The sequence below is a fragment of the Lytechinus pictus genome, chromosome 5, assembly GCF_037042905.1.
Source record: "Lytechinus pictus isolate F3 Inbred chromosome 5, Lp3.0, whole genome shotgun sequence".
Taxonomy (NCBI): domain Eukaryota; kingdom Metazoa; phylum Echinodermata; class Echinoidea; order Temnopleuroida; family Toxopneustidae; genus Lytechinus; species Lytechinus pictus.
The window spans coordinates 39,771,879-39,797,060 of record NC_087249.1 but is presented as its reverse complement, the minus strand read 5'-3'; the positions used below and the strand labels follow the sequence as shown (position 1 = coordinate 39,797,060).

General features: G+C 38.7%; 1 protein-coding gene across 22 annotated transcripts in view; it reads left to right on the top strand.

Annotated features, from left to right (window-relative positions):
• LOC129262007 (nuclear pore complex protein Nup98-Nup96-like) overlaps positions 1-20,894 on the top strand; it is a 54,202-nt gene extending 33,308 nt beyond the window's left edge. For 15 of the 22 annotated variants that reach the window (XM_064100365.1, XM_064100368.1, XM_064100364.1 and 12 more), the window contains 14 exons: positions 373-483; positions 1,191-1,315; positions 1,655-1,732; positions 3,046-3,254; positions 8,162-8,389; positions 9,385-9,524; positions 10,060-10,266; positions 10,727-10,961; positions 11,248-12,774; positions 13,294-13,549; positions 13,803-14,215; positions 15,161-15,279; positions 15,697-15,879; positions 16,714-20,894. In XM_064100365.1, the coding sequence (XP_063956435.1) occupies positions 373-483; positions 1,191-1,315; positions 1,655-1,732; positions 3,046-3,254; positions 8,162-8,389; positions 9,385-9,524; positions 10,060-10,266; positions 10,727-10,961; positions 11,248-12,774; positions 13,294-13,549; positions 13,803-14,215; positions 15,161-15,279; positions 15,697-15,879; positions 16,714-16,884 (4,002 nt within the window). In that variant the 3' untranslated portion in view covers positions 16,885-20,894. The remainder of the gene's footprint in view (positions 1-372; positions 484-1,190; positions 1,316-1,654; positions 1,733-3,045; positions 3,255-8,161; positions 8,390-9,384; positions 9,525-10,059; positions 10,267-10,726; positions 10,962-11,247; positions 12,775-13,293; positions 13,550-13,802; positions 14,216-15,160; positions 15,280-15,696; positions 15,880-16,713) is intronic. The other 7 variants (XR_010293761.1, XR_010293759.1, XR_010293757.1 and 4 more) reach the window with 1 other exon arrangement.
• The last annotated feature ends 4,288 nt before the right edge of the window (positions 20,895-25,182 follow it).

Here is a 25,182-nt window from a genome sequence, read left to right as displayed (position 1 = left end):
AGTTACATAGGAAACATTTTACGTCCAAGTTAATCAAGCATATAGTGGCTGACCTTTTAGACAACAGAAATTACTCTCGGGTCTTTTTATCAAAGTGGAGACAATAGCAGAGTGGGGATTAGAACTCACAACCTTGCGATCATGAGTCCAATGATCTAACCATTGGTTAGAGACTTCAGTGCTCTAACCACTAGACCACTCTGGGTGAGATCCCAAGGAAACAGAAGTGTTTGAATGGGGTTTGTGGCCACTTTGAAAGAGAAACACTGTGATCTTGTTGACTACCCTGTGGTCAGCCAATCTCTTGCATACTACAAGTTAAGTAGGTATTGTACGATAATGATAATTTACACTGTTTTTTTTCCTTTTCAGTCTAAACTCTTTGACGGATTAGAGGAAGAAGACAACACACTCAACTCAGAAACATTTGTTACCAGACGAAGCATCAAGAAGCTTGTCATAAAAAACAAAGGAAGTCAGGATGTAAGTCAATGTTGTATTTTCTTCTTAATGAAATTTCTAATAAATGAGGGCACTGTTTATACTCAAACCTTAAAATAAGGACTTAGAAAAAAGGGTTATTTACTCCCCTCCCTCCCCCCAAAATAAAATGAAATAAGGCTACCTGATAAATATCTTGATTTTGGTTAATGTGCTGTCCAAATCAATCAGTAACACAATTATTTTTTGAATTAATATAAAATCATCTTCCAACAAAGATTTTATTGGGCCATCTGGGTTTGTTGTGTTCAAATTGAAGGCATGTTATAAATTCTGTTCTACAGCCTTATGTCCCATTCTTGAAGTCTCCAACTTTGTCAAACTGTTTGTATTCCATAGTAATACTTTAGGACTCTTGGAATGAAAGCTATGGTTCTTGCAGTTCAATCAAAGCTGACGAGCTTGCCTCGTCCCTACCAGTCTACCCATGGGATATACCAGACCCCCTCCTTCCCCACCCCCCCCCCTCTTCTTACCTTTCTCCAACGTGATAACACTTTTTGTTTCCCACAATGTTTCAGGACTCTAGGAATGAGAGCTATCATGGTTCTAGGAGTTCAGTCAAACCTGACGAGCTTGCCTCGCCCCTATCGGTCTACCCATGGGATATACCAGACTCCCTCCCCTTCCCCCTGTCCTCTTCCCCCTAATCTCCAACTTGATCACACTGTTTGTTTTCCATGTTTCAGGACTCAAGGAATGAAAGCTATCATGGTTCTAGGAGTTCAGTCAAACCTGATGAGCTTGCCTCACCCCTTCCAGTCTACCCAAGAGATCAGTCTAATACATCAGTTCGTCTTACACCAGACAAAGAGTGAGTGTATCTCTTTTCATTTTCATTCTCTTCATTATTTCTCTGTACTCTCTCTGTTGATTGATAAAGATTTATTACTGATGGCTAAATGCAATGACTTTCCTTCATGAATTTGACCCGTGAAAGCATATTATATGAGGAACATTTTTTGCAGGTTGACAGTGATAAAGCAAGTCTATTGTCTTGAATAAATGGTTTTATAGAATTCATTAGGATGGTGGAATTTTAGGTTACATGTAAAAGAACTTAAGAGATTTGCACTGTGCAGATTATTATCAAATTTGCAAAAAACTTTGATTATTTTACATTCTTTTCCCTGTGTGTGCGTGTTTTTTACAGCGACGAGGAACCAAATACTTCAGACATTCCCCTCTTTAACAAACCTAAGGTCTTAGAAGATACAACCGCCATGGAAAGGTTAGAAATTCATTCATTCTTATTTTACACCTTGGTATGAAACTGGGAGATTCATGTATATGAAATAACACATATCAAATAGAGATGGGGTTCAGTAGTGTGAGTAGTTGGTTAGTCACAGGTGGACTGTTTTTTAAATTCCAACTTTAGGGCTCGAATTCACAAAGGTGGTTTTTAAAACCATCGGTTGAACCCTCGGTTTATGCAGACTTTGTGTATAAATGACGTGTATTTTCCGCCTATGTTAAAAAATGTCCAATGCTGATGAGTGCTTTTGTCACGGTGTGCCAAATTGATGCCTGTTGCCTTGGTTATCCACGCTATTTCATTTATGAGTCCACTGTTTTGAATTAAAGAGTCCACTCTTCAAACAGTGGACTCATGAATAAAATAGCGTACTTAACCATGGCAACAGGCGTCAATTTGGCACACTGACAAAAGCGCGCATCAGCATTGGAATTTTTTAATATACGCGGTAAATAAGCATTATTTATACAGGAAATATGCATAAAGCATGGGTTCAACTGATGGTTTTAAAAACCACCTCTGTGAATTCGTGCCTTAAAGTCTGTAAATTTAATTGACAAAGTAGTATTTCTTTCTCAAGGGCCCACCATGATTGGATTAAGAGTATTCTTGGAAATACATAAGTTTGGTTGTCATGGTTTTCTATTTAATGCAAACCAATGAAAGACTCAAGGACATGGAGAGCGGATGTAGAAATCGCTCATCTTATTACATTTACTACAGTGAAACTTGTCTATAGTGAGTACCTGAGGAAAACACAAAATATAGCCTTCATAGACAGTTGGATGCTATAGACAGGTTCTTATACACACAATCTGCCTCCATGGGAATCGGGTTTTAGTGGTCACTGAAGGCAGGTGGCAGGTATTAAGAAATGGCCACTAACACAGGTTTTTAGAGGTTTTGTGGCTGAATGGATAAGTCTCCAGACTTTGAATCACAAGGCTTTGGGTTTGAATCCCAGCGCAGCACTCGCTTCCTTTGGCAAGCGTTTATCTACATTTGCCACTCTCGACCCAGGTGTAGTAAAGTGGTAACCGGTAGGAAGAAATTCCTTGAATGCTCGAGCATCCAATCAGGGTAGCTGTGCTAAAGCCGGGGGTAATAGTTTGCAGTGCTTACAAACATTTGTATTAACGGTAACCATAAAAGAGCCGGATTATTTGGACCCCTCTCACAGCCAGGGGCAGAATCCCCCCTCCGGGCCTTTTAGGGTTAAGTGATATATAAATGTTGCATCGTATCATGAGTAATTTTGACTGTAATACCTTTTGTTTATCCCGTAGTCCTGGCAACAAGCATGAAGACCCTGACTGCACGATCCATGCGATGAACGCACAGCCAAAGAGACAGCAGAGAAAACGCAGTGGCTCCGGAGCTGCACCAACCCCACCGATCAGCTCCCTCTCTCCGGGCAGATCCCCTCCAGCATCCACCAAGGAGCCTCTCAACGTCAGCAGGGGGAGCCAGGGTGATGTGTCTCTAGAGGTCTCAGGTCAGTGCCATTTCATGTCATTATATTATATCATTCAGAATGTGTATTAGGTCTGAGTCGTATCATACCAGTTCGGCCCTAATCTGGCAAAAGGGTCTATCTGCAAAATTTTGGATTTTTTTTTTTCATATCTAGGGTTTATGAGGCCAAAATTTTCATCTGGCCAAATCTCAGTGGTGCTCGAGCTTTCGTTTTTGAGATACCAGAAGACACCAATATCAAATTCCATCATTTTACTGGTATCTAATCTGGCAGAAGGGTCTATCTGCACATAGTCCCTATAAAAAGTGGTAGTAATCTGGCAAAGGGGTTTATCTGCACATATATCCTTTTGCCGGATTACGTGGTGGAGAAGACGTATTTATTTAATCAGGCAAAAGGGTCTATCTAGTCCAGTAGATATGTGAAAAAGATGCTCGAATCTGGCAGAAAGTGTGAAATTTGGCATACAGGGGTATTTTTGGGCGCTGATTTCAAAAATTGTCAGCCCCAAGCGATTTTACCATCGGGTTGGCCGTCATTTTAAAATCCAAGATGGCTGCCATGAAAAATCATTAAATGTCATTTTCTTGAGTTTTACATGACACGTGACACTGAAATTTGGCATGTAGGGGTATTTTAAAGCACTGATTTCAAATATTGCTGGCCCCCAGCAATTTGAACATTTGGTTGGCAGCAAAATGGCCGCCATCTTGAAATCCAAGATGGCTGCCATGAAATATCGTTGCAATCATTTTCTCGAGTTTTTTATGAACTGCGGTATTGAAATTTGGCATATAGGCTTAATTTTGGGCGCTGATTTCAAATATTGCCGGCCTCAAGCGATTTGACCATCGGGTCAGCCGGCATTTGAAATCCAAGATGGCCGCCATGAAAAATCATAGAACTCATTTTCTTGAATTTTACATAATATGTGCCACTGAAATTTGTAGTATATGGGTATCTGGGTGCGTTAATTATAAAAATTGCTGGCTCCAAGGAATCTGACAATTGGTCGGCGGAAAAATGGCCGTCATCTTGAAATCCAAGCTGGCTGCCATAGAAATATTGCAATTATTTCGTTGAGTTTTATATGATCTGCGGCATTGCACTTTGACATATAGAAGTAGTGTGGGGAGCTTATTTCAAATATTGCTGGCCCTCAGCGATCTGATCCCCTGAGTCAGGGTTATACGGGCGTAATTACAACTGGCAGGCCAAAGATATTCATTCGAGCAAACCCATTCTAAATTTTTAATTTTGATATTGCTGATTGACAAAAATGAATGAATATGATTGATAATCTTACACTGATTCTAGGGAGGGTAACTTTACTGAACTTGCTTTTTTCAAATTGGGAAGAATTATCACCACTTTGGAACTATTTTTATACTGGCGGAAGAAGTATTGCCATTTTACTGTCTCAAGCCATGAATTTGATCCTGTCAGGTGAAGTCTTCATAAATGCCGATTTATTTTTAAAACGAGCTGCTCGAGGTACCCTTTTCTTAAGATGGCTGCCATGAAAACAAAATACGTGCATGTACATAATACCAATTTACAGTGTCACATGTAATGTATAGATCAGGAAAGATATTTCATAATAGCCATCCTAGATTTCAAAGTGGCGGCCACTTTCAGCTGACCTGGTGAATCAATCAATGGGGCAGCAATATTCTAATACCAGCAGGCCAAAACCTGCCTGTACATGTATGTCTAAAATGCAGTGCCTGAAATTATTTAAAACTCAAGAAAATAATTTTGATTTTCATGACAGTCGATCCTCTCTAGATTTCAAGATGGTGGCCATTTTGCAGCATATCTATTGGACAGACTACTGGGGGAAATTTCAATACCCCAAGTGTCAAATTTCAAAATAATATCTACGTTATAATTATAATACCTGATTTTTTTTAATGATTTTGTTTTCATGGCAGCCATCTTGGATTTCAAGATGGCTGCCAGTTTGCAGCTAAGGTATCACGGGCCTAAAACATTTCCCATAGACTCGTGTGTTAAAGAGGCGCTCAAAAAAAGGATGAAATTCGAGAATTGAATGTTTACTACCAGTGGATAGGATATATGTCTGACATTCCATATCTGACCAGAAAAGGGTACCTCGAGTAGCTCATTTTAAAAATAAATCGGCATTTATGAAGACTACACCTGACAGGATCAAATTCATGGCTTGAGACAGTAAAATGGCAATACTTCTTCCGCCAGTATAAAATAGTTCCAAAGTGGTGATATATCATCCCAATTTGAAAAAAGCAAGGTCAGTAAAGTTACCCTCCCTAGAATCAGTGTAAGATTATCAATCATATTCATTCATTTTTGTCAATCAGCAATATCAAAATTTAAAATTTAGAATGGGTTTGCTCGAATGAATATCTTTGGCCTGCCAGTTGTAATTATGCCCGTATAACCCTAACTCAGGGGATCAGATCGCTGAGGGCCAGCAATATTTGAAATAAGCTCCCCACATTACTTCTATATGTCAAAGTGCAATGCCGCAGAACATTGCAAAAGGTGAATACAGATTTAAGAAAGGAAGGGATGGATAGCACGAAAGGAGAAGAGTAGAGAAAAAGAAAAGGAGAGCAAGGGAGAGAGGAGAAAAAGGCAAAAAATAGAAGAAATGAAAAAAACACAATTGGTAGTTGTTAGACTGCCATATAAAAAATAAAATCATAGATTTTAGAAGAAAACAGATAGCCCTTAAAGAATGAAAGGCAAAGTAAAACTCTTCGTCAGTCTGTGGCATGTGTGAGAAAGAGAAATAAAAATACAATTGGTTATAATTAATGAAGATCTTATAAGATGGATTAAAAAAAAAAAATATTGTTATGCCCAACTTTATAATTGATTAATTTTGTATAATCAACAATATCCTACCCAATTAAGTGTAAAATCTTGGATAGTGTCATTATCATTATTATTATTATTATTTTATTTATTTATGTATTTTTTGTTGGGGGGGTTAAGTTTTAAATTTTCCAATCGCTAAGACACGCTGTGCATCAAACCAATTGCTTTCAGAACAAAGTCAATTAGTTATAAACGCCGTAGACCAAATGGCTGTGGACCAAATGCCTGTGGACCAAATGCCTGCTTAGACCAATTAGTTACGGACCAAACGCCTAGTACATGTAGATCAAATGTTTTTTGTTACATTCCTGGTAGACCAAATGGTTGTGGACCAAATGCCTACTTAGACCAAATGGTTGTGGACCAAATGACTACTTAGACCAAATGGTTGTGGACCAGACGCCTAGAAGACCAAATGCTTGTGGACTAAACGCATAGTAGACCAAATGGTTTTGTATCAATGCCTAGTAGACCGAATGGTCGTGGACTAAACGCCTAGTAGACCAAATACTTATGGACCAAACACCTAGTAGACCAAATGCTTATGGACCAAACGCCTAATAGATCAAATGGTTTTGTAACAACGCCTAGTAGACCAAATGGTTGTGGACCAAACGCCTAGTAGACCAAATGGTTTTGTAACAAATGCCTAGTAGACCAAATGCTTATGGACCAAACGCCTAGTAGACCAAATGGTTTTGTAACAAATGCCTAGTAGACCAAATGGTTATGGACCAAACGCCTAGTAGACCAAATGGTTTTGGACAAAATGGATAGTAAACCAAGTGGTTGTAGACCATGAAGTTGAGAGTCCTGCACAGCCTGTCCAATATTATAATAGTTTACCAACCATGCAGATATACCTTTCTGCCTGATTAAATTAACACAATTTCCCTCTGTAATTATCTGACAACAGGGTGTATCTGCAGATAGACCCCGTTTGCCTGATAAAATAAACATATTATCTGTCATCATTTAATCTGGCAAAAAGGTCTATGTGCAGATAGACCCTTTTGCCAGATAAATATCACTGTCTTTGCTCCCGAGATTAATCTGGCAAAAGGGTCTATCTGCATAAAATTTGATCTTACAAGAATAGTAAAGGGATTAAAATAATAAAAAGGGACTAAAATAATTTTTCAAAGATAAACTAAGTGACAGAATAGAGTCCACCAGCTAAAATTAACTCTCAAGTATTCTACAAGTAAATTAAATGCTCAAACTTCAAAGCTGATTTTCTCAGAAAGTTTTTCGAGGGCGAATGTGCAGATGACCCTTTGCCAGATTACGGCCGAGTTGGTCCTCCAGTGCCTTACTAATTCTGCTAGTTATCGATGTATGGACAGTGATTTTCTGTTCTCAGGTACCCAGTAAATCAAAACGGAAAATCTGTTTTAGTTATTTTCATGTGAAAATTCATTTAAGTTAGATGAGATTCATATTTTTTATGTGTAAATTTTCTATGACAAAACTGGATTTATATTGTAGATCAAGTTTGAAATTAATTATGGAAGACCAGTTTTTGAAGCGGAAATCACTGTCCCTATCTGTGCAATATCCTCCAATAGGATAGACCGATGAAATAAAGAAATGCATAACACTAGGCCAATTAACCATTTTGAGAACTAAAATTTCTTAACTTTTGGATGATATTATCAGTCAAGTGGGATGATACGGCATGATATTTAGATTTATTTGAGATGTTACAATATAAAATGTACAAAGGTTAGAAAATGGGTAGCACCTCAAGAAGCTTAAGCTTGACGAGGAAGGTGCTCCATTACGGAGAACAACAACATTAATAAGATCGTTACATTGAACATAGACACATGAGACATGTACAGTCAATGAAATGAAATGGATACATTGATACTGCAAGTTTTGAAGATAAGCCTCAGGGCCATCAGTTAGATATCTGTGATTGGAAAAATACTCTCTGATATTGTACAGACCAAAAAATATTCTTAATGCCACCACTGAATGGCCCTATAAATATGATAGTACTCTGTGCTCTATGTGATAATTCCCTCCCTTAATTGAAATAATCTTTGTCATCACAGGTGAAGATGAGATATTAGATCAAGAGAACCAACCCCCGCCCCACCCCGCCAAGGTGGTCCTACGTCGCACGGGGTACTATACCATCCCCACTCTCAGAGAGTTGGCAGACCTCACCGACGATGACGGGAATTGCTTTGTGGATGATTTCACTGTCGGAAGAGAGAGATACGGAAGTGTCTTCTTCCCCGGTATGACCAACGTTAAAGGCCTCAATTTGGATGATATCGGTAAGTTCATGAAGTCGATACTTTCATTGAGAAATATTTTGATTACTTGCAATTTTTTTGTGGGTGTTGTGGCTTGCGCCTGTAATCCTAGCTACTAGTACATTGTGGAAGTTACAAATTGATACACAGGTTCAAGGCTTGAGCCCTGGTCGCATCTTTCGGTTGGTGATGTTAAATGTCGGTCCCAGAGGTAAATAATCAAATCTGTTTGATTGATACACATCTGTTAAAGCTCAATCATACACACTCCTTGTTTCTGAGCAATTTTATAAGCTTGTTCCAATATTACTGATTTTATATGATGAACTGTGAACTGTTTGTGAACCAACCTTCATTTGATAAAGTGCGATAAAGTAAGTCAATGAAGAAATTGTGCCATCTGGGCATTAGACTAAGTGACAATTAACACAAATGAGTTTGAGTATGAGTGATGATTGACCCAAGTGGTGATTGGATCTAACTGATTGTACACCAGATTGGTTTAGCCACGATGATGGTAGACTATATGAGAATCCGTCCATCTTCTTGTGGACAACAAACGCAAGTTAGGGGAGAGTCACTTTGCTCTTCAGGAGCGATGTTGGCTCCGTGGTAAACATTGACCAAATGAAGGGGTGGCATAATGGTGACCTTTACCTGGAGTGGGTAATGCGACTCAAGAATTTGTGTATTAATAATTAATTCAAGCAAGCAAGTTAAGACAGTTAACTAGCATCTGTCAGGTATATTCATTTACTTATTGATGTAAATTAAAAGAATCTTACCTAATTTTTCTATTTCATATGAAGAAGTTACAATGTTCTCAAATTATCATGGCTTACATAGTTCATGAAGTAATAATAATAATAGTTTGTCCAGGGGAGCTGCTTCAGTTCTGAAAACTGTTCTCCCTGCGGGCACTTAAGTGAAGTAAGAATGCAAAAAAAAATGTACAAAAAGGTTGATTTTTTAATGAAATTGCCTTCATGCTTTGAAATATATTCTCCTTCATGCAGTTCACTTTAGACGGAAGGAGATCACAATCTACCCAGACGACACCTGTAAGCCTACCGTTGGTACAGGACTCAACAAGAAAGCAGAGGTGACCCTAGACCAGACCTGGCCCATTGACAAGTCAACAAGACAACCGATCAAGGTATGGGGAATTCATCGAGGGGAAAGGAAGGGAGAGGGATGCATACTTCAAAGTCTATTTAATTACGTTTGATTTAACAGGGATCTTGTTGACCCAATTTGCATTTGTTTATATATAAACGATTTTTCAACTGATTGCATTGACCACCGATTGGTTGACCAATGAAAACTCAGTCCTGGGTCCAGTCTCACAAAGTATTGCGATTGATCCGATTAGCAACAACTATGGACGGCCAGCAACGTCAACATCTAAAATGCAAATTTGTTCAAAATATTTTCTAGATATGTATATTCATACATTCATCATTGTCTTGAAGATTCAGTGTGATATTCTTGTTTACTGAGGAGATTGAGATAATTTCCTGTAGAAAATTTCCTGGGTGGATTTCCACACAGTCATGATCGATTAGATCAATCGTAACTCTTTGTGAGACAGGGCCCTGGTAATCAAGGGTACGATCAATTGCTGAGCTTGGTGGTACTTGCATAACTTGCCTTAGAGATGTTGTTTCACTTGATGTCTGTATTTTTTCCAGGATCCTGAAAGGTTGGTTTCCCTGGAATACGAGGAAAGGCTGGAGAGAGCAACAGCCAAGCTTGGAGCTAAGTTCATTGAGTACCGTCCTGAGACGGGATCTTGGGTGTTCCAGGTCCAGCACTTCTCAAAGTACGGTCTAACTGATAGCGACGAAGAGGACGGAGGACAGCCCCAGCAGCAGCAAGGGCAGAAGGGGGTTAAAAAGGTATTGTATACTTAAAACATCTAGGCTAATCTTCCCAGTTTTCTGCTGTATGGAAAATAGAAGATTTCAATCCATAAGGGAAGCACATGAAATTCAAAGAATTTCTTGGACAGATGATGATGGTGCGATTATGCTGGTGATGATGATGATGGTGCTGGTGATGAGTATGATGATAGTGATGATGACAGCGGTGAGTATGATGATGGTGGCGGTGATGATTATGATGATGATGGTAACGATGATGATGATGAAGATGATGATGACGATAGTAATGATGATGATGATGATGATAATGAATCTGATGACGACGATGCTGATGATGACGACGATGCTGATGATGATGACGATGCTGATGATGATGGTGATTTTGATGATGATGATGATGATGATTAGGAAGAGGAGGAAGATGATGATCAACATTGTCACTACTAAAACCCAATATTGTCCACTTCACACACAGGTTGATAAAGCCCCTGCCAAGGAACCAGCCAAGCCTCCCCCAGCCAAGCAGAAGGATGAGAAACAAAAATCCAGCAGCACCAGAGCACCCCTACAAGAGAATGGAAGCATCCAATACCTACCTGAAGAACCAATGAGAGAAGAGCTTGCTATGGACACAGTATCTGACCGGGCTGTCCCAAGAAGCAGAGGTCTCGGGGGTCAGATGATCCAAGACCAATACATGGCCGGAGAAGGTAGGTTTCATAGACCCATTGCAGTCACTTGGTACTAATTTTGAAATAGTAAAACTACTTGTTCGAAATGGAAATCTGCCACTTTTTAATCAAATATTGCCATTTTCATGCATTACTAAGGATGTAATGACTGCCAGAAACTTTGTCATACCGATTGAGGCATTGGTTCTTAATCAACTATTAGATGTGATGTGATTATCAAGAGGATTTTTTTAGTTTTGATAATCAGTTCATGCAAATATCTTTTAAGAGATTTTGATAAAAGTTTTATTGCTCTTTGTTCCAGCGGGTGACTTTGACACCTATATGCCGTGTGATGATACTGATCAGCATCCTGGACCCGATGAGGTCATGGAGGGAGGTCAAAGGTCGTTAGATGTCTCCCACCGTCTGGCTGAAGCCATCGGTGTGAGCTCTCACCGGATGCAAGTCATGAAGGCATCTTTCTTTGCCGAGGAGGAGGAAGAACCGTTTGCGCATTCTGGATCCTTCGCCAATGCCCCAGGGAGGGATGGAGAAAGGAGGATACCAAGGCCGTCGCGGGAGCCCTTGTTCGAGCGAGAGCAGGCAGGAGATATGTGGCAAGCCAGCATGATGGGAAGTCCGGCCAAGTTTCTCGCCGGGATGTCATCCCCGCTGTTACAAGGTAGAGTGGCAAGCCCTATCCCGCGCTTCCTGAGAGAGTCCATGGACACCAGGGATCAAGTTCCTGTCATGCCAGCTGGGATGAGTCCTCAAGAGAAGATCCCAAAGATCGTCGGTGCACGCCCCCACCTCAGCATGGCTCCACTGGAAGATTCCGTGGTCTTTGAGCGCCATGATCACATAGCTGATTCAGGACTAATGATGGGTCGCTCTTTTAGGGTTGGATGGGGACCGAACTGGACGCTTGTCCATTCTGGGAAAGCTGTTGGTGTCCAGGGGTTCAGACCCAAGATCAAAGAAGAGCCCATGCCTTTCACGCTGCTGACATCCAAGTCCATGGTCAAACCAGCGACGGAAAGCTCCCCTTTCAAAGTGACTCTTGAGAAAGTGAACATTGCACCCATGTTTGGAAAGCCTGGTCATACGTCAAGAATGTACGAAAGATCCCTGGGGGTAGAGTTAGACCACAGTATGTGTTCCACAGCGCAGCCATGCCCTGCATTCGCACCTCAATCTGGTATCGATGCCCTACACAGGTATGCCAAAGAATCTGTTACAGATAAGAAGGAAGGTACAGGGTACGATCTAGAACTCTTAGAACACACGCGGTTAGTGTGGGCTCTCATGGTTGCCCTGTGGGGTCAACTACCAGAAGAAGAAGGTAAAGGTCCACTGGATCCCACAAGCTACCCATATCGCAAGGCTAGGAGAAAAGCCATGTCACAGTGGCTCTCAGACTCCTGCAGGAAGCACATTGACGATGAGGTCCAGGACTCCAAGTTCCGGCACCTAGGTCACGTGGAGGCCATCTTTGCGCTCCTTACCGGCAGGCAGATCAATGAAGCGTGTCTCAAGGCGCAGGAATTCGGCGACCACAGACTAGCGCTTCTCCTCGCCCAGGCAGGTGCCACCCACGAATCCCGCCACCTGGTGGGGACGCAACTCATCCACTGGGAGCAATTGCGAGCTGACCAGTTCATCGCCGACGAGTACCTGAAGGTTTATTCATTACTTGCTGGTCAGTTGGTGTGGCAGTCTTCGAGAGGAGCGGTCAATGTCTGCGAGGATCTGGACTGGAAGAGAGCCTTGGCTGTTCACCTCTGGTATCATAACTACCAGGAAGCTTCTATTGCTGATGGCTTGCAGGCATTTGAGGACGGCTTCACTGGTGAGTAAAGGGATTCAGCTTCAGGGTCTGTCAAGAGTGAAAAACATCGTTTGCGATATTTTTCCTGCTTGAGTTCCAAAGCTATCAACTAGTACTGTGTTTCAGTACTTAGTACTAAAAATGACAAGAACACTGATAGTTTCATGCAAATTTGAGTTTTTATGTGGTGTCCTATGGAATTTCTTTGGAAATAGCAGTTTCCTCACCAATATATTGATTTTCAGCTTTTGGAATACTGAAAATTTTCTCGCTCATGTTGGCAGCTCTGGAGTTCTCTATTTATGAGAGCTGAGATTCCTACTTGACCGAGCAACAAATTATTACAATTTGCAAGTAATTATTGGTTTATTAGCTCATTGCCCACTGGATCCAGATGATCCATGCACAAAATCTGTGCATATTATAACATGAAGATTTTTGTTGTCTTCTATTGAATTGTATACCTTTTGCATTGAATTTATCTAATATCCCCACTTCAAGTGATTTGATTAAAATATTCTGACATCCTTCTAATCGTAGGCAAATCAGCGCTTGGTGACTACTGCCTCCCTCCCCGCCCACCATACATGGAAAGCAATCCCGGTTTCTACAAGGAAGACCTGAGTGCCTTGGAATCGATGGACGATGGGGACGGTCTGATGCCGAGTCGAGATAGGTTCCCCGTCTGGGATATGTGTTATCATTTGCTGAAGCTCTACTGCGACAAGACGCATCGTATGCACAACGTCCTAGCTCCAACAGCTCATTCGCCATACCAATTGGACTATAGACTCAGGTGGGTTCTATTATCTGCTATATAATGGTGATATAGATCCTAATACATGTGAAGACAAAATAATAACTAAATATATAGTGTAGAAAACTAATGATGAACATTAATATCATTGAATAGTTTCAGTTGAAGAAAGGAATTATACAAATGTCAATGAGAATGAAAGTGTGCTCAAGAAAGTTCTATCACGAAATATAGTGAAATTTAGTGATATAATGTAATAATAAATATAATAATTGTTTGTTTTCTTATATAGCTGGCACGTCTTGCAAGTCCTGCATGCCTTGGGTTATACCCACCTCTCTCCCCATCGCCAAGCACATCTAACCATCAGCTACGCCTCGCAGCTTGAATCTATCGGCCTCTGGCATTGGGCAGCGTTTGTCCTCCTCCACGTCCCCAATGACATAGCCCGAGAGGATCTCGTCCGGTCACTCCTCGGGTGTCACATCACCCTTGAGCTGACCGGTAACCAGCTGACCCCACAAGAGAGCTTCCTTGTTGACCGTCTTCATGTCCCTGTGGAGTGGATCCATGATGCCAAGGCATTGAGGGCGCTTTACGAAGGACGGGAGAGAGAGGAAGCATGGCATCTCCTGAAGGCTGGGAGGTGGAACGATTGTCATATGGTCTTGATCAAGAAGATAGCAGCTAATGCCATCATCAATGGTTAGTACCTAATATTATGCCTTTATTTTAGGTCTATGTTTTATGATATATTGATTTGGTAATTGTAAACTGCATAGAGATTCTTCACCAATTATTCTGTGTTTATAAATTTCAAGAATTATTATTATTATTATCATATGTTGATCTACAATCATATATTTTTTTCATGTAAGATGGGAAAAGAAAAAACCAAAATCCGTTCCAATTCTAAACCAAGTCCAATCCAGGTCCAGTCCAAGTCCTATCCAGGTCCAATTCAAGTGGCTCCCCGCAAAGAAGGGATTGTCTTTAAATTACTTCTTTTTGTTTTAATAGCTTTCATAACCAGATGCTGAAATATAGTAAGGATAGCGTTGCTTCCCGTAGACCATCTTGCCCTAATATCCGCTCATCCAAAGACCCATTTTTGCTTGCACTACCAAAGATGTTTCATCTGTACGTGAGAAGTGTTGATGATGATGAAAGTGAAATTAGGGAAAAACTGCAGTAAAATCCTGTTCAGAATGCAAAGTCTTCAATCATCTCAAGAAACCAAAAGGGTCAATATTATTACTCATTGAAATGTATAAAGCTCTTATGATTTGTACTCATCTTCACTCTAAAAGTTTGTGAGCTTGAGATACCAATACCAAACATGAAAGGATGATTTCTTAATCCCTCGGTGTTGATGTTGGTAAAATTAAATGTAGATCTTCAGCAGGCACAGCAGATGACATACATCTTATTTTTTTAGGTGAATCTCTACACCAGCCTCATTTCAAGTATTTTGTTAAGACTGGTGTTGTGTTGCATTACCAGCAGATTACATGTTGCTACCACACCAACACCAGATTTTGACACTGTACTTGAACTTGAAAATAAATAACCCATTGTCCATGTGAAATTACCCTTCCACATTAGTCCATGTACTTCATGTTGAGTTTGTGTCTTTGACTTCTTTTTCAGAGAGTTATGGCTTTCTGAAGGGGGTACTAGATGAGCTGAGCTATGTCGAACGGTCATCACTCATTCAGGATTGGTCTACAAACGGTCAGGTCTACCTGGATTTCATCAATATTAATGAGGTAAGGCTATGGTCTCACTTGGATTGAAGCGTCCAGTTATATTTTGTAATAATACCTATCATTGAGGGCATTAGTACGAATTACATGCATGAGGTAGCATTGGAACAGTTCTACTATGCCGGAGTCATAGAAGAGTGCTTATTGACTGTTTTAAAGGTAATAGAATGTGTCTAATGTCTGTAATGCCGAAGCAAAATAATGTGTATTTTATATGTTTTATGTGAAAACTGTATGTCAAATTGACCCCCCCCCCCCCCCCGTTAAGTTGGGGTTAGGCCCAATATAAAGGCAGAATATTATTATTATCATTTTCATTGTAAATTTTATCATTGTCATTATTATCATTATTATGATCATCATTGTTGTTATTGTTTTTATTAATATTTAAACATTTTTATTTTATTGCCTTATCTGCAGCGACTGGTCGAGCTCGGTAGACGAGAGCCAACGACCTTTGAGGTTGAGAAGCTTCACCCTGACATAGCATCACTCTGCCTTCGTGTCGGCGGGGTCTACTGTCAGACGGTCAAGGACAGGGTGTGCCGTTCAGAGATGGCCAAACGGACGGCAAACATGATGAAAGCCGTCCTTACCCTACAGGTAATACACTGCTCTGTTCCGGCCGCACAGAAAAATTAGCGCTCACAGAGCACTAAGAGTAGGCCTAGCCACATCTTTTGGATCGTGATATCAAACATTGATCCAAGATTTAAATAGCGAGTTGTGACAGTAGGCATCAGCTGCGACGTTTCTCGTTGTAATGACCTCTGTTGGCGTATTGTCAGTGCTAACAACGTTTCTGTGCGGCCGTTAACAATGGTTTGGGCATTGCCCCTACACAAATAGAAAAAATTACATTTGATGTACTAGTATGTTCATGTGTTTATTTCATTCTAATGTACAGAAAAAAATGTCATGAATCGTTTGCCCAAATTACGCAATTGTGCCTTAGACAGTGATGGTTTGGAATATTATGTTTGTCTAAATTGTATTGTATAATTATCTTAGACTTCTTTTTAAAATAAAGAATCTTGTAGAAGGGTGTACACTGCTCTACTTTACCTTGCAATCTTGTAATGTTGCGCAAATAACAATAGAAAAAGATGATTGTCTCATTTTTCAATATATATCTCTACATATGTGATACCTTCCTGAAATGGCCTGTTTGTATAGTTCATAATGTAATCATGGGGGAAAAAATGGATTGAGCGTACAAAAAGGCTCATTATTTCATGGAATTGCCCATGGTTTGTGGAGGGAGGGGGGGGGGGGGGTCATGAAGGAAATACATCCAGAGAGGTTTTTCTCATAATGATAAATATATCTTATTCTAAATAAATTTTCAACATACAATTCAATGCTTCTTTTGAAATTCAGTGAATAGAAGTACTTGTAGTTTACCAATACCGCCATGTCTTTCTTTGTATCTTACAGCAAGAGAGTCTCGCCAGTGCCGCAGGATCTTCACCAACCAGGCAACCTAATCCTCTCATTCCATCGCGTCTCCTGGCTCCTCATGTCACCAAACTCCCTCTCCCAGAAGATTACAGTCTGCAGGAGCTACGGCAGCTTACCAGGAGCTACACGCAGGAGCTCACTGCATAGCAATGACCACTGAAACAGTCAAACATCACAAAAGGCTTAAGAGGAACTATATGTAGGAGCTCACTGCATAGACTTTACCAATGACCACTGAAACATTGAACCATCAGATAAAGCTTTCAAGGAGCTATACGCAGGAGCTTGTTTCATAGACTTAACCAATGACCAATGAGCACTGAAACATTCAAACATTACATATAGAAGATGTGTACCAGCCTCAGAGCTACAACAGCTTACCAGGAGCTACATGCTGGAGCTCTTTTCATAGACTTTACCAATGACCACTGAAACATTCAAACATATATAGAAGAAGTGTACCAGCCTCAGAGCTACAATAGCTTACCAGGAGGACTTTACCAATGACCACTGAAACATTCAAACATATATAGGAGAAGTGTACCAGCCTCAGAGCTACAACAGCTTACCAGGATCTACATGCAGGAGCTCACTGCATAGACTTTACCATCAACCATTGGAGCAGTCAAACATCACATATATATAGAAGATGTACACCTGCCCAAGAGCTAGGAAAGCTTACAAGGAGATATATTAAGGAGCTATTCTGCAGGAGCTCAATTCATAGACTTCAGCGATGATCACATACAGAAGATGTGTTCCCACCTAGGAGCTACATCAGCTTACCAGGAGCTATATGCAGTACACGTGCCCAAGAGCTATGAAAGCTTACAAGGAGATATGATATATTAAGGAGCTATTCTGCAGGAGCCCAATTCATAGACTTCAGAGATGATCACATACAGAAGATGTGTTCCCACCTAGGAGCTACATCAGCTTACCAGGAGCTATATGCAGTACACCTGCCCAAGAGCTATGAAAGCTTACAAGGAGATATGATATATTAAGGAGCTATTCTGCAGGAGCCCAATTCATAGACTTCAGAGATGATCACATACAGAAGATGTGTTCCCACCTAGGAGCCACATCAGCTTACCAGGGGCTATATGCAGGAGCTCACTGTGGAGACTTCCTCAACGACCACTGAAACATTCAAACCTCTCATACAGAAGATGTACACTCCACTCTCCAGGAGTTATGCGCAGGAGCTCACTGCATTGACTTGATCAATGAAATGTTCAAACATCTCTTATAGAAGATGTGTACTCCACTCTTGAACGATGCACAGGAGCTCACTGCATTGACTTGATCAATGAAATGTTCAAACATCACTTATAGAAGATGTGTACTCCACTCTTGATGAACTGTACATAGGAGCTCACTGCATTGATTTCATCAATGTCCGCTGAAACATTTTGTTGGGGGGCTTCTTTCTCCGGACATAGAGTCCATCAAACATTGTCTTGGAGGATTGTATTCTTTGAGAGCTTCTTGAGCTTTGGGGAAGCTACATGCAGGAACTTCCTGCATGATCTCACAGACTTCTCCAATGATCTCAAAATCTTCTGTCAGGATACCTCCATAAAATACCAAGGCCTTTCTCCAGGAAAATTTCACTTTTCTAAAACAAGGATAGGCAACCATCTGATATTAGATTTTCACCACCACATTCCGATTTTTGTCCAGGCTCATTGTGTCTCTCCATGGTCCCTGTGTCCCATTGGGTCTCCATGGATCTTTATGTGTCTCCCATGATCTCTGAGGCTCCCTGTCTATCCCTGGGGCTCTGTGATTCCTTGTGTCTCACGGTTTCTCTAGGCATTCTATTGAGTATTAGATGACACCATGCCTGTTAAATGCTTATGACGCATTGAGTATGAATATCTACATAGCGATCTCAAAATCTCTCAGGATACCTCAATAAAATACCAAGGCCCTTCTCCAGGAAAATTTCACTTGTCTAAAACAGGGATAGACAACCATCTGATATTAGATCTGCACCACCACATTCCGATTTTTGTCCTGGCTCATTGTGTCTCAGAATGGAGACCATGGCTAGGATCACGAAATCAGGTTAGACAAAAATTGAGATGGAGTGACGAGCTCACAAAATTGGCATAAATTGGATTGCATCAGCACAAGACAAGCACCTTTGGTACCAACTTGAGGAGGCCTTCGCCTTGCTGTGGGCTGAACATGGCTGATATGATGATGATCTACATAATACATATTCAAGCTTTTCTTAGTCTACATTGCACGGACGCGTGAAAAAGCTTTGACTGGGAAATTATTTTCTGACAATAACCTCATTAAAAAAAAAATAATAAAAGAAGATATTTTTTATGAATGTCCATTCCTGCAAAGACGAATGTGAATGAGAGTCTATTATTATACCTATTTAGGCACCATTTTATACTTCTAATTCATATATATGTACATGTACATTGTAAACTCATCCAAATAAACATTGGTGATTATATTTTGCATATTGAGGGATATTCTACCAAATCTACCTTGTTTAAGTATATTCTGTACATGTTGTAAATATAGAATGCGTGCGTGGACTGTAAGGAGATAAAATGTAATTTTGATTACATGAAATTTACCAGTACCGTGTAAAATAATGATAAATTTTTTTGTATGCTCCAGACTGTCAAGATGGGTTCTTTGCTATGGATATATTGAATAAATTTCAAGACTTTTGGGCTTGAATTACCTAATGAGGTTGATATTAACCTTGGTTGAAATGCTTCCATTTTATTAAAGTGTTTGTGCAAGTGGAATGCGATCCTAGAATGATTTTTGTTCAGTAGCATGCATGGCCAGTTTGTGCTTAGTAAGTACTCTTACTCTCTTTATTGTAAAGCGCATAGAGAAACTTTCTGTTTATTTTGCGCTATACATATATAAGTGATGTATTATTATTTCACGGATTGAAACCTTAACTACGATTCAAGATTACATTGTGAATATTCTTATGTACTACAATCTAGTAAGAAATTCCTCATCTTCTGGATAATGTATTTGTCATGCTGGGTTATAATTTCATATTTTCTTTATAGATGGAATGAAACTGGTATTTACTTAAATTTGTAAGAATTTTTTTTGCCCTATTGTAAACGTGCTGCAAAAGATGCTCATTAATCCAAACCAGTGTCCGATAATGCTTTTGGAATTGTTTATATTATATTGTTTATTTGTACTGGAAAATGATTATCTCTCACTAGTGAATTGATTGTGCACCATTTACTAAAAAGTATGTTGCTCTGTGTATGAGAGGTTCTGGATGCCTGTTTCACAAAGCTTGGCATATTAACAAATTTGCAATATAACAGTTTAAAGCTACTTAAATCCATGAATTTGATTGGCTGATATTTCAGTTGATTTAGGAATTGTGCATTTGTTATTATTATACCAAGTCTTTATGAAAGGGGGGCCCTGTTATCATGCTGCATTCATAACTGAAACTGCAAAATATGACTTTAAAAAATATTGCAAAATAATTATAATCTCCCAAATCATGAAAGTACCGTTTGTAATCTAATTATGCGTGCAAGACAAGGGTTGCATGAGTTCATTTACATTGTTTCATTATTTTGACACGGTATAATATTCGGTTTCCCTACCTATTTCATCTTTACAGCGTAATTATTATAATACGACATCTTTACATAGGGGAATTGTAAAACTTAAAATTTTGTCATGAATTGGTTTTAATCGATAAGAAAATGACAGGACACTGCTCCAATTTGAATTGTAAAACTTTTATTCATGGTATGATATGAACATAGTCCTGGTCAAACCAGTCATAAATTTGGTCTCCTGAGCCCCGTAACACAAAATTTAGCGATTGATCATAGGGCTGCTGACCTTCTACAGTCATTTAGAATAATCAACCATACAATCAAATTGAAACTTTGTGTCATAGTACCCAGTTGGTTTATTATCTGATTTTGAAATAGACCATGGTATGTATCACTAGTACTGTTCCAGGAAAGGATAACTAAATTGGTTTTTAAGATTTTTTTTTTCTATTTGAATCAAGATGCTGATGTATTTAAAATGAATGTCAAATTCTGTTTTGTAGAAATAATGTTTTTTGCAAATGATTTGTGAAGTCATGAAAGTCATGGAAAAATAAATGTTGTAAGAATGTATTTGTTTGGTATCTACATGTATTTATTTAAATGTGTCGATCAATCGAAAGGTGAGAATTATGATGTAACAGAAGAATGGTGATGAAAATAATTGTTTTGTACAATTTTTGTTTGAAATGCTGACAATGATGCTGATATCAGTGATGACGGTGATGATGATTATGATGATAATGATGATGGTGGTGGTGATGACGATCATGAAGGCAATAGTGATAATTACAAGAATAAATAATATAGGATTTGTATAGTGCATGTATCCACCTTGCAAGGCGCTCCTATATTACCCCGGCTAAGCTAGTCTACCGATTCTGGTGCGCACAGCTTTTTGAGGAATTACTTCCTGCTGGTACCAATTTACCTCACCTGGGTCGAGTGCAGTACACTGTGGATGAATTCCTTGCTGAAGGAAAACACGCCACGGCTGGGATTTGAACCCACGACTCTCTGTTTGAAAGGTGAGAGTCAGAACCACTAGACCACCACGCACCCACAAGAAGCATTAGAGGGGGAGGGGATATCACTCGCAAACTACCTAAGCTCATATTTTTTATATGAAAACTTCATCACACAATAATACAGACATCACACCAATGATTGGAAATATAATAAAATTGTTTTTATTTTACATACATGTACAGATCCATTCTTTGAAATTCATTCCTGGATCAAAGATTTCATAAAATAGTTTGTAAAATCTTGAAATTATGCAACATCAAACACACACAAGAGATATCAAAACACGTTTGTTTGAAATAGTTCAAGATTCAAACATACTATTGGTTAATAATAGTAATAATAAAGTACGAACCATAGTAATAAAGCTGTTCAGGCTATGGGACAAGGTAAGAAAAACATTTTCTTGCCATAATGATCAGAATAGCCACTTGCAAAGTGCTTTATATCCAACACAAAGTGACATTCACAGCGCCAAGATGTGAGTGGTTAAACTAAATAGCCGCTGTTAAGAAAATTGGGTATTATATAACACCTAGACAGATTATGGTAATTTGATTGGTTGTTTGGATATCGATCATTCAGCCCATTTTACAATGACGTCATCATTCATGCAACTTTGGATCCATTCATTGTGCAGTTTTGGATCCATATGATTTAGTCGATTGCACGCTCGCCGAGACCACCGACGCTACACGCAAAATACTTGTGTTTGCAGTGTGCTGATTTATGTTTTATATTCAATCCTAGGTATCTTGGGAATTATGATCTTCACTTCTTTCTTTAAAAGTTAACTAAAAATACCAAAGTAACTTCTGATTAAGCTTTTGCTCTTGATGGCATAAATAAGCACACAGACTAAGTTCCATTCCATCAAACAGGTGCAGGGAACCAAAATATATCTAAATTTATCTTGAACATATAATACACAAGAAACCTACATGCATACAAATAAGAAATGACATTGCACACACTAATACATCTATTTGGAAGCCCCCTACTTCCAAATAAAAAAACTTTGGAAAAGCAAATAACTAGTGATCTAAAATATCAAAACCACAGCTTCTGAGTATTGCAAGAAAAAAGTGATTAATGACAATCAAAGATATTTCATAAAGATTAGGTACAAATTATAGGCCTGTCACATCGTTCAGTGCAAGCTTTGCCTGTGACCCGAGGGTGCGAAGCTACAAGCCAAATCAATGGTCGAGCCAATGAACCGGTAGGTCATTTTCAGAATGACCCTACAATAAAGAAAGCTAAGCCTTAAGCTTTAAAAAAAAAAAAAACTTACACACTATAATAATAGCTAGTTTTCATGAAGCGCTTTTTCCATAACGGGTCAAAATGCTTTACAGCATATTATTACCCCAGTCATTGGATTCATTTCGATCCCGCACAAAAAGTACATAATTTCCACGCATTCATCGCAGCCTCATAATGGCGTTGGCAAATTCAAACATACAATAACTTTTGCATCCTACCGGGTACCCATTTAGCACCTGGGTTGAGAGTGGCAAAGTGTGGATCAATGCCTTGCCAAAGGATGCTAGACCGGGGTGGGATTCGGACACAAAACCCTCTGTTTACAAGACAATAGTCAGAACCACTACACCACGGCTCTTCCCCTATAGAGGTCATTACTTATTGCATTTTCAGTGTTTGAGGCATTCAGGTATGTTTACGTATTCAAGTACTGCAATCACAAGTTTAATACATCTATAAAGTGTAGTTATCTACACAATGGTACTGTATCAGAACCTGCATGGCCTTAATATTTCATGAAATCATAAATTATGAATATATACAGTCAAACCCAACAGTGATAAACAATTACATGTTAAAAACGAAGTGTATCATTACTATTACTGTCTATTCATCTCTTCTACTGCAATACTAAAAAATGTGTTTATCATTACCACATTTTCACATCTTGTCCTTGGAAAAAAAAAAAAAAATCATGATCACACTCCTTATCTGCATCGGTTTTGAAAGCTCAAGGCATGCACAGGTACATGTGAAAGTGTAAGGAGAGATCCTAATAGTAATAATGCCTAATTTATTAGGTACTGAATAAAACAGAGTAATAGAGTTATAAGAATACATCTGGGCCCCCATCTTACAAAGAGTTACGATTGATCCAATCAATCGTAACTATGGAAATCCGTCAATGTCATAATTTTTTCTAACGGAAATTTGCACAATGTCCTTTGTTAACAAAGAGAAGCACAGTGAATTTTCAAGAAAACAATGAATGCATGAATATACATCATAGCTGGAAAATATTTTGAACAAACATGCATAATAGATGTTGACGTTGCTGGCCATCCATAGTTATGATTGATCGGGTCAATCGCAACTCTTTGTAAGAAGGGCCCCATCTTACAAAGAGTTATGATTGATCCGATCAACAATTATATGGAAATCCATCAATGTCAATTTTTTCTTTAGGTAAATTTGTACAATGTCCTATGAAAACACAGAGAAGCATAATTAATTGTCAAGAAAACAGTGAATGTATGAATAAACATACACTGTATCTAGAAATCATTTTGAACAAACATTTCTTTTAATTTTGACGTTGCTGGCTTTCCATAGTTGTGGTTGACTGGATCAATTGAACAAACATGTCTTTTAGTTTTTGACGTTGCTGGCTTTCCATAGTTGCGGTTGATTGGATAATTGTAACTCTTTGTAAGATGGGGCCCTGGATATGTGGATGAGCTGATAAAACATTCAGGAAAATTACATTTTTAAGATGAACTACACATTGACAATAACATTTATTAGGCATCACCTCAAAAAACACATCAAAGTGCAGTTTTGCATATCATATACAAACTCTTATACATGCATCAACCAAAGTAAGTTCTCAAATGTTTTTATAAACACCCGAACCCCATATCATGGTGTACAATGAAAGGAAGACAGATTATCAATTTGAAAAATGTTTGTTTATTCAATCAAATGCCCCAAGGGTCTAGGATCTGTCAATAATATTAATTATATCATTAAATAATAATGATGATAATAATAATAATATTTATATAATTATAACAATTATGATAATAATAATGATGATGATGCTGATACACAGGAAGACTATCATAAAATTAATTTATCCATTCATTTTTCAGTAATAAAATAATAATTTACTAGTAGGTTATCCTTTTTATTTCACTAAAAAAAAACTCAGATAAAAAGTATGTTTAAAAGCAATAAGATAATAATAATGATAAGCTAAAAGCAATAAGAGAATCATGAGTTTTCACTGGTAAAATCTCAGATTAAGAATTACTAATTCTAAAAATTTGATTTTAAAAGTCTGATAACTGCAATTTCAAGCAGTTGTCTTTATGATCATTGCATGTACATATCTCAGAAGACAGTAAAATGCTTCACATCATCTATTCATATATTAATAAGGGATTTCCTCACTACAGTGTGAACTGTAACAGAACTATTTGCTCCTTACTTTGAAAAATTCCTTTTGACTTTGTCTGGTTGAATAAAATAATACTTTTCTTATACAGCGCATAATAAACTGAAAGTTTCTCTACGCGCTTTACAGCATATGCAGCAAAATAAAACTTTCTGCATTGGCTTGCATAAAACAGAAAGAAAAACATAAAAAAAACCCAAGAACATATGTAAAATATATATTTTCATATATATATATATATATATATATATATCAGGAAATTCAAATCAGATAAGTGGAAAAGGATGGCTCTCAACATCTTAAGGTTACATACCATACATAGCATACCATTATGGTTACATTTCATCTTCAACGAAAGATCCTTAAGAGGTTTCATCATCAAGATATCATTAT